Below are 10,762 nucleotides of genomic sequence, written 5' to 3'. Positions count from 1 at the left end.
ACTAGTAAGGTAGGCAGGCTTACTGTTTCACAGGATTAGAAGAGACAAATTTGATTCTAATTCTTCATTACCACGCTGAAGGTTTGGAAGGTGGGAGAATGATATGACTGCTGTACTTGTTGCTGTGGAAATCTGTCAGTCATGAGTTTTCACTAACTTCCAGTGCAATGACATTGTAACAGCATGGCGACATATATGTCAACTTTGCAACAGCATCCCTCAGGAAAACCTGAATATGTATTTTTTCCTTTTCACCAGAGTCTGAGTTACCCTTTTTTAATTGGTGCAGTTGTGGTACAGAATGAGTAAGGATGAAAGAGACTGTTCTTGATGGAAAGTGTTTCCCCCCAGAAACCAGCATTTTCTTAATGAAGGTGCTTGAAAAGATTTCAGTTTCTATTCTGTTCTGGTATTTGCAAAAAGATAGAAAGTTCTGATTGAAGAAGAAATTCAGGTGCATTATGAAATTGCACCGATAATGTGGTAAAATAGAGAACAGCTAGGGTGCTTGCATGTATTATTCATTGTAATGAAAGATTCTTCAATATATTTTATACATCTTGTTTGCTACAATAAAGCAGGGACTGTTTACATAAACTGATAACTACCAAAGTATGTGAAATACTGTGATGCTTAGAACTTGCCAAGAAGAACATGTACTAATTCCTATCCACCTCCATTGTTACCTTAAGAGCAGCTCTCTCCATAGCAACTGAAAACTTTTCAAGGCAGCAATAAACTAATCCTCTCCAGCTTCCAGAGCGCCATCAAGAATTTTAAAAACATTGGACTTCCAGCAGCTAAATACTTCTGAGGATTCAAAAGGCCACAAAGCTAGATACACAAGCATTCTTTTTCCCTTCAGAAGGTAAGGAAATAATGTTTAGAAATCAATGTATCCCCATAACAATGATACGTATTCATAAATGCTAACAGTAAATATAACTATAACTAAATATGAATATATCAAAAGATTTCCTAGCGTCTAAAATATACTAACCTTTAGTTAGTGAGTTAATGCCGGTTTGAATTCAGCAGTTTTTTTTTTCTTTTTAAATACTGATTTAGCAGAGTTTCCTTTAAAATAAAGCACACGTGTTGTATTGTATTTAAAAGATGCTGATCGTGTGTGTGGCTGTTTAACACATGTGCACTATCATCTGCAAATGTATATTGCTGCCAGCATCAAGAGAGTGAAAATGTCTTTGTGGAGAACAGAAGTGAAACTCTTTTTATGTTTCTTCCATATTGGGATAGATTATTATTAAAGCAAAGGTAATGATATATTAGGAAAGATAGTGTCAAGACAGATTTACAGTACAAAATGTCTTTTGTATCTAGAGTTTTAAAAAGTTGAACTTGTTGCTTCTGATGTGTTTTTCTTGTTTGTTCACTGAGTTCTATGAATGAAATTACGACGTCAGTCTTGAAACTTTCCTCTGACCATAAAATAGCACTAACCTTTAAGTACATCCTGTTCATTCTTGTTTTGTGTTGTACAGCTGGAGTTTGGTAACGTTGATAAAGTGTTTTGAAAATAAAACCTGCTCTATATCGCTGCTTTGTAATATAATTACTATGAAGTTGTATCAGAATTAGACTAGTAATCTTTATTTACAGCTATTTTGCTATTAAAAACCTATTTCATAACGGAATGAAAGTGAAAGCTACAGTATTTTCCTGTTCTTACTGAAGAGGATTATTGGTGAATGCAATAACATAACAGTGAAATGAAAACCACACACTTCACTTTTATGAGGAGGGAAGGGCAATTTGAGTCAACCTCTTATTGGTAATTCTACAGAAATTTTAAGGCCATGGTTGTCTTAGTTTCCTGCTGTTCCAGGCTGCAAAGCCCTTACAGGCTCCCTGTTGTTCAAAAACAGCTTGTCACTGCAAATCAGCTTAGCCAACCAATTAATAAATCCTTTCAAACATATTGCATTCACACTAATTAAGGGGTTGGGGTTTTTTTCCCCTTTACTATTCAGATTCCTCAGGTTTCAAGTTTAAGCTGTGAAGTGCAAACAACAGTCCAACATTCAGTGCATATCACGCACTGCAGGAAGAGGAGATGTGTTCTCTGACCAAGCATCCAGCTCTTGGGGTGGTATGTTCTGCTTTCATATTCAGCGTGCTCATTGCTGAAGGACAGCTTGGGAAAGAGCATGGGCAGGATGGCAGCTATGCTCCCAGCCGAGGCTATCTGATGGAAGTTTTACGCGTTCTTTCAGCTGACAACACTGAGCTCCACATGAACCACTCACGAGAACTGATCAAAATGTTACTGGAGAGAGCTGAGTGCCCACAGCGGATTTATGGCATGCAAGAGGATTGTAATCTGGTTAGTGCTTCAATTAATGAGGGATATCTTTACAGGATCGTCAGTGAGTTCTAAAATTCTTTATTAGAGTGAAACCCTCCTAAATACAAAACCTAAACATGTAAAAGACTCATTGTTGCAGCCAAAAATTGATAGTCCCCATTTTAATTGTTTCATTGTAAATTATTAATGTTAATTGTTTGATCTTGTAAAGAGGAGATATTCCAGACACGACAAGTATGCCTTAAAAAGCCCATGGTTCAGTCACATAACAGTAATAATTTTCCTTTAAAGTTTTCAAGTCTTTATTTTCCAGCAAAGGTTTTCTATTTTAACTCTTATCTAAATATAAAGTCATGAGCTTGAATTTGGGGTACAGATTTCCACTGTGGAAAGACATAGGTAAAAACTGGGCACCAGTTCTGTCACTTTCTGTTGTTGTTGTAGATTTAGTTCATAAAAATAAAACCCAGACAGGATTTTCACAGATTCATCTGCCAATTCACTGAAATGTTGAAGATTCAGGGGAGGTTTTGGTAAGCAGTTCAGGTCAAGGAAAATCAAAGACAGAACAATGAATCTGAAAATCCAAATTGAAACTGGAAATAGTCCAAGGTACAGTTTCACAGAACGTTTGGCTGTCTAGTTGAATTGAGACTATTTTCAGAACGGATTCCTGATTTGAACATTGAACATTTGAACATTTGAACAAGAAAAGGAACAAAAGTAATAAGATCATAGGTTCTGGTAGGAGGGAGACAGTGACAAGTGAGCGACTTAACTGAAAGGAAGTACAAAGGGCTTGGTCAGTCATGGCTTTGATTAACATTACTCTACTCTAGCTCTGGCTTGGTTCAGTGACCTACATACAGCTGACTGTCTCTTTACATCAGAATTACAAGGATGCTCATAAAAGTGATTGCTTTGAGAATATACTATTCTTGGCAATCAGCCAAGCCGATGAAATGGAGATATTTTTCTCCTGTGCAGAAGACAACTACTCACTTAATTGTCTCTTCTTTCAAATGTTCTCCTTTTTATATGAGCTCCAATGTGAAATTTCATACATAAACAATGTAGGTGTCAGTTATTCCCTATGGGTATTTGTTATAAAAGAAATGATGCAAGAGCTTTTCCTCAGTTTACATAAATATGGACCCAGATCAAAATCTGAGAAAGTATTAAGTGGTAATGGATATAGATGTCTCTAAACTTCACAAAACAGGGGTCTAGGCTTTCTTGTTCTCCCTCTTTGTATTGCTTCTTTGGATTGCCATAGATTTTCTTCTATTTGTGATTTTTGTGGAGAGCATAACCACTGTGTCCTTGAATGGAAGAAATCGAAGTGAAACTTTTCTGGGGATTACTTTGGTTAGGACTTCCCTGCTCTTTAGGCTTCATCTTGGAAAATTTGTGTGGCAAAAACATGAAAAATTTCACCATTTCCAGTACTTCTGTGTTGGATGTATCAGTAATACTGCACACATCCCGCAGTGCCACATGAACACAGTTCACAATAGAAAAACCATGAGAGAGAGATGGAATCTTCAGTCACATGCAACCCACACGGAGCTGTGTTGAAGTCTTCCAATATGATTTAACAACATTGGGTAAGCCAAGATAGCAAAAGCTGTGTGAGAAGTCCTGTCTTTCAAGATCTCCAAAATTTGAAACAGAATACCCCACCTCACGTTGGCATTTTCTTTCTCATGCTTGTTGGGAATAACTAATTGATTTCAGACTATACTTTCCCTTCTAAATCCAGGATCCTCGTCATACCGGATGACTTTGGGTTTAGATTTTTTTTTCTTTTTAATGATGTCTCCAATGGATATTTAAAATTAATGAAGTTTAACACTTTTTAGACCCTTTTCTGTCTTGTCGTTACATATTGGCTCCCAAGACCCTTTGGATAGGGGCTGACAGCTCTTGAGCATGTAACAATCCTTTATCTCCTAAGCACACAAAGGGCATATATTCCTGCAATTGTAAGGTGTTTTTTTGTTGTTGTTTGTTTGTTGTTTTTTTGTTTTTGTTTTTGCTTTTTGTTAATAAATTCTGGTCTCAAACAAAGAAAGTCAGCTCATGGTTCCCAGTTTCAAAGTTGGGCTCTTTTTTTTTTTTTTTTTTTTTGGCAAATAAGTTTTTCTAAACCAAGACCATGCAGGAGGAGGTTACGCCTATAAAATATTTCTGACAGCAAAATTAGATGTGATGAACCGATTTATTTTCTCCTGATATCTCCTTAACAATTACCTTTTATGGGCTGACCATATACTATGGAATAACAGCATCTTTTACAATGCACCAGATTCCTTCTAATAAGCAATTTCCTTTTCAGTTATGTTCCTTGCAAGAGCAAACAAAAGCCTTGCTTTATTAAACTTTATCCCTACTGGGTTTTGAAATGTTATAGAAACCTTTGAAAATCTTTCCACTACATGCAGGATATTTACTCTACTACTGTTGGGTATTTGAAAAGGTTAGTTAACTAACTTGAGGTCTTTACAGACAGAAAACAGAATAGCTTTTTCTCCTAGCCCAAATACTAATGTTTAGAGACATATACTTGAAAAAGTTCAACTTCTAGATCTTGATAAACAATTTAGGCAGGGCACAGTGGAACATATTTTAATCTATCTTACTTATGAGTATAAATATTTAATTTGGAGATTACCATCCACAGTTCTCTTTTTTTAGATTATTTGTGACAATTTTTGCTGGAATTATTTCTATTAAAATGTGGCAGCTCTCTCAATTCCTCCAGGGAACATTGGCTTCTGAACACGACAATGTGTGTTTGATTCTACTCTGCTTCTGTGTAGGAAAATGAACTAACATACAAGGTGAGCCACACTGCTGAACACATCATGCTTGTAGCCATAAACAATTTAGTCTGACAAAATGGGTTCTGTCTAGGACTCATGAATTTATTTGAGTGTAATTATGGTCCTTCTGTGGTACCTTCACTTGTTGTAGTGTCTTCTCACAAACGTACAGTCTGTCTGCTCTGCCACAGTGGTTGAGATTAGCTGGCATGGCTATAAAATGGCTGGAAAGAGACAGTTGGGAAAAATAAATAAATAAGTTAGCTACAGAATGAATGACAATAGTTACAGGACCTCTTCAAGAAAGACTCTTTATTCTGGAATTCACTATCTTATTTTCTGTAGCCTGACTTAGAGCCCTATTGGTCTTCTGGCCTAGTTTTAAAGACTAACTTTAGTTTGAGCTGGCAAAAATTTCTGGAAAAATGTTGTTGCATCAAGAACAATGGAGTTTTACATATAATTATATTTTGAATCTATGACTGCTCAGATAGAAAGCCTGCATAGAGTGAGTGTATCAGTTCAGTCCTTCTTGAAATCCGTTTAGAGGACTAAATGATGTTGAGATGACTTTCTGCAATGAGCTGAATTGTTCCAATTATCAGGATTCACTGAGAAAAAATAAAGATATAGATATGATTGTAGATCAGTTAAGTCTCTTAACAGTGCACTGAATATGATGTAACTGTTCACATACCTTGAATTAACTACAGCGCAGATATGGTCCTTCTCTCATAACAGAAACACATACAGCATGCAGAGGTGAAAATATGATTAAGCAGTAGACCTTATCTAATATATTTATAACCAGGAGTAAAATCTGTTGAAGCCAGTAGAAGACTTTCAATTCTCCACAGTGAAGTTTTGATCAGAATTCTTTCTGTTTTGTAGTAAATCTTAAATCCCTTGGATGCTTAATGTTTCTTAAAAATAGAAGGGGCTCTGGAAAAAGACACAAGGCATGATCTTGCAGCAACAGAACTGCAATGACTTACACATGCCCTCCTACTGTAAATCCATCAACCTGCATCTGCATAGTCTTAGGTTTGATCCCTTATATTTAAGAGATGAATTCCTATTACCCTCACTAATCAAATTTGCAGATGACTGGCAATGTGTTACTTGAATTGAATTTCCATTTATTATTTTTTTTTTTTGCAGTGCCTCGAACCAGATGCTGTGTTACTAATAGCTGGTGGAGGCTTAGAAGACCATCTCAGTGAAGAAGTATTTGAGAGAATTTCTCTTATTCTCCTCTACATTCTTCATCATAAAGATGTGTGTTCTTCAGAAGTCAGCTTGAGTAATAAGGATTATAAGTTTTACCTACAGAGTATGCTCAGTTTAAGGCATGATGAAGACTGTTATTATTTTTCACGGAATGAAACAGAAGATACGTTAGCTGCAGTAAAGCTACATTTTAAAACTCCTGAAACCCAGGTAAAGAAATTTAAAATAACTTCATATTTGCTACTGATAAGCCTGTAAGCTAGTTCAGATGTCAGGTCTATATGATGGCTCTCCAGACTACTGGTAAATAGCAGTGTGAGATCACAGGCTAAATGTTGGTCTTTTGTTGTACGTGTTGCTCAATTCTAGCCTTCTTGACTTGCTTTTGTCATGTGCTACCTAACACTTCCACAGATTCTGCTGAGAAGTGGTTAGGGAAGTATCATGTTAGGGACCATTCCCAGTAGATAATTTAGAAACAATTGCTTCGCTTAAGGCAGCTATAAAGAGTGTAGCTGCATAGATGCAAAATCTTGCACTTGGCCTCAAGGACAGAAATGCTTTCTTACCTGTTGTATTTGCCAGCATAGGTATGTTACCAATGATTGTACCTAAATGGTATAAACCAGAGCAGTTCTAAAACTGGTCTTGCAGTATAACAAAAATGATAAATCAGTCTGCTGTGATGCGATCCTTGCCAGAACCTTTACTTCCATGTCCATCCAAAGTAAGGTGGAATGAGGAATCTGTCCAAAGATCTTATGGCCTCCTTTAGTTGGGACACATCTAATTATCTGCAAGAATGAATATGCCTTGCAGAAAGACTGATACAGATAAGCTTAAATGTTAATTTTTATTTTTATTTTATTTTATTTTATTTTTTAAAGTAGTTTATTGAGTATATTAAAATGAAAACATCCTTTCAAAGTCAGGAAACAGGCACCAAGTTTTCTCAACACTATTTATTATTCCTTATCTCAAGGAGGACCTATAAAATAATAAGAATATTCATGATTTCACAATCTAAAAAAAAAACTGTTTTCTTTGTAAAGGGCAATAAATAAGGTTTTGCCTGATTAGATAACTCTTAAAGTACAAGTTGACCTGCTGTGAGAAGCCCCTTAGATCTGATCATGATATATAGTTAAATTTGGAAATTAAAATTGCAAACTTTGAATTTATTTTTTTTTTTTTTTCATTGAATTTTAATATATGTCATACTGTAGTAGGAGTTTCTTATGTGAGCGGAAGATGGTGAGGAGTCTTAGCTGTGCAGCAGGATGCTGAAGGCCTCCGGTCCCTTTTTCTGTGTTCTTTGTGTAATCGTTTCCCATCATAAATTATTCATTGATCCGTACTTTTGGTTCTAAGTCTTGGTGAACGTGCTGATTTCCCAAAAAAATCCAATGGTATCTGGGCAACTGTAAAGAGACATTGGTGGGTATTTGGCATGTCAAGATAGAACAACAATCCATAAAGTGCTTTACTGTGTGGTCTGTTGTTTGTGCTGGCAGTATATTCAATTATTAAGTCTCTTCTGTATCTGAGACTTTACCACTCACTGGCATGAGGGTAAAGGGGGGGGGGGGGGGGGGGGGGGAGGAGGGAAGGGGGAAGAGTTTGTTTGTTTGTTTTTTGTTTTAATGAAAGGTACTCAAAACATTATAGGCTGTCTAATGCTTAGAATCACAACACTTGTGTAATGGGAAAGGCCAATGATGTAAGACAGTGATAGAAGAAAGGCATTTTTAGAGCCTCTTTATATGTTTTTGTCTTCACAGAAAATATCCTCAGTCATAACAGCTAATATTATTTATCATAGAGTCATGGTTTGGGTTGGAAGGGACCTTAAAGATCACCCAGTTCCAACCCCTGCCATGGGCCGAGACACTTCCCACCAGACCAGGTTGCTCAAAGCCACATCCAGCCTGGCCTTGAACACCTCCAGGGATGGGGCACCCACAGCTTCTCTGGGCAGCTTGTGCCAGTGCCTCACCACCCCCTGAGTGAAGATTTTTCTTTATATCTAATCTAAATCTCCCCTCTTTTAGTTTAAAACCACTACTCCTTGTCCTATCCCTACACTCCATGACAAAGAGTCCCTCCCCAGCTTTCCTGTAGGCCCCCGTTAGGTACTGGAAGGCTGCTATAAGGTCTCCCCGGAGCTTTTTCTTCTCCAGGCCAAACATCCCTAACTCCCTCATCCTGTGTTCATAGGAGAGGTGCTCGAGCCCTCTGATCATCCTCATGGCCGTCCTCTGGACTCACTCTAACAGCTCCATGTCCTTATGCTGGGGACCCCAGGGCTGAATGCAGCACTCCAGGTGGGGTCTCACAAGAGCAGAGCAGAGGGGCAAAATCCCGTCCCTCGCCCAAAAGTGGCCATGCTGCTTTTGATGCAGCCCAGCACACATTTGGCTTTCCGGGCTTCAAGCGCACATTGCCAGCTCATGTCGAGCTTTTCATCAACCAACATCCCCAGATCCTTCTCATCAGGGCTGCTTTCAATCCATTCTCCAGCCAGCCAGTATTTGTGATTGGGATTGCCCCAACCCAGGTGTAGGACCTTGCACTTGGCCTTGTTGAACCTCATGAGGTTTGCACAGGCCCACTTCTCAACCATGCCAAGGTGAAAATTTCAAATGAGAGATGAAATTTCAGGTTCTGGAAATTAAAATGTGTAATGGAAGGACAGGAAAAAAATGCTAGCCTCCTCTCCACAGTGTTTAAGGCATATATATAGACAGATGGGTATATGTAAAATAAATGAACACTGTATTGGCTCATTTAGTTGACTCTTCAGTTTAATTTATATGGAAAAAGGTAAATCATCTTTTATAATTTTCACTCCATTTTTGTTGTTGTTTCTCTCAAACCCAAAGCATTTGCAGTGAAAGTAAACAAGAAAGGCAGAGATAGAGGAAAACAGGGATACATTTCCAGGTAAATAAGAGAGCTGTAGCCTGCTCCCTCACTTCAGACCTGCACACACCCACCCACATAGGTGTTGTATATGACTGTCTACTGCACCTCTTTGATCACACAGCAGGGAAATCACCTTTTATCTGCAGAATAATGGTTTTCCATATCACCCTAGATAAGTGCCCCATAACAAATTATTGATTTCATTTAATAAATAGGGAATGAAAATCACTAAGAAAATTCTTTCTGAAGTCTGATATAGAGTTGAAATTACTTTTTTGAGTAAATGACTTATACCTCAACAAAAATTTCTCCCTTTCCCGCCAATTTCTGGAGTTAGTTGTGGAAGCAATTGAGGATGACATAGGAATAGCAGAAACAACATGAAAATACTGCTAAAGAAAAACAACCTGAATGATGGGCTATCTTCTCCCTCATATAATATTTTTTATTTTTTTACTTTATCCCCATTCTCCTGAAACTGTTCTCTGTTTCTTATTTGCTGTCCTGCTGTCAACTTCAGCTTTAATCTTAGTTTTTTTTTTGTTTGCTTGTTTGTTTGTTACCCTGGCTGCTAGTGAAAATGTTCTCTCCGGTTTCTTCTCCTGTCACTCTTATTATTTAAATGGAGGTGACCAGGGCTGTCTTCATGCTGTTTTGTCCTGATTTCAGTGTGTTGATGTGAGTACTCTGCAGAAAAATGCTGATATAATGGACAGAGATGGTGCTGATGAAAACACTCTTCCACGCCTGGCTGCTTTAATCATTACTCTGGCTCTCCAAGGAGTCTGTATGGGGAAAGCAAGTTTGCCCTCTCCAGAATTTTTTATGAAATACATTTTCAATTCTTTAAACAGTACCACTGAGCTTCAAGTGACAGGTAAGCTATTTATTCATCTTTAGGTGCCTTTCGCAACACACATATTATGTAAACTATGTTTAAATGCCTAAAGGACTTTCTGCACTTCATTTTAGCCTTTTCATCAAATGCCATTTCATTTTATAGCTGTTAAGTAGACCCATCTAAATTTAGAAAATAAGCTCTTTGATAATTCTCTGGGAGGTATAAAATATTGTTACTGTGGTTATTAAGTAAGTACTGTCATCTGAATTATGAGTTAGTTTCTCAGTGTAGTCCGAACTCCGAGGGTGGCAGTCTAGCTGTGAGGGCAGAGTTTGCTGAGGCTTCATTTACATTGCTTTTTATGCAGTTCATTATGCTACTGTAACTATATCACAAGATTAATCTTGTGGTAGAGGGGATAATTCATGTATGGTAGCCAGATTAGGCACTTTAGTCCCTCACACTTCACCGCAGACATACCCCCAGAAGAGAAGTAGTAGATGCAGTCCACTCTTCTTTGAGCAAATATATATCCGCCTGATATACATATCTCTGATATCTGCCTACTGTAACTTAAAACATCTTTATGGTTGTGTTTCCCTACCTGCCTTCTGA

General features: G+C 37.6%; 1 protein-coding gene across 1 annotated transcript in view; it reads left to right on the top strand.

Annotated features, from left to right (window-relative positions):
* The first annotated feature begins 739 nt into the window (after positions 1–739).
* SLC39A12 (solute carrier family 39 member 12) overlaps positions 740–10,762 on the top strand; it is a 35,045-nt gene continuing 25,022 nt past the window's right edge. The window contains 4 exon segments of the mRNA XM_040549129.1: positions 740–868; positions 1,992–2,344; positions 6,313–6,591; positions 9,976–10,183. Coding sequence (XP_040405063.1) covers positions 2,075–2,344; positions 6,313–6,591; positions 9,976–10,183 — 757 coding nt within the window. The 5' untranslated portion in view covers positions 740–868; positions 1,992–2,074.

This window comes from Cygnus olor, chromosome 2 (assembly GCF_009769625.2).
Source record: "Cygnus olor isolate bCygOlo1 chromosome 2, bCygOlo1.pri.v2, whole genome shotgun sequence".
Lineage (NCBI taxonomy): Eukaryota > Metazoa > Chordata > Aves > Anseriformes > Anatidae > Cygnus > Cygnus olor.
Note: the sequence above shows the minus strand (reverse complement) of the source record. Positions and strands in the feature narration are given on the sequence as shown.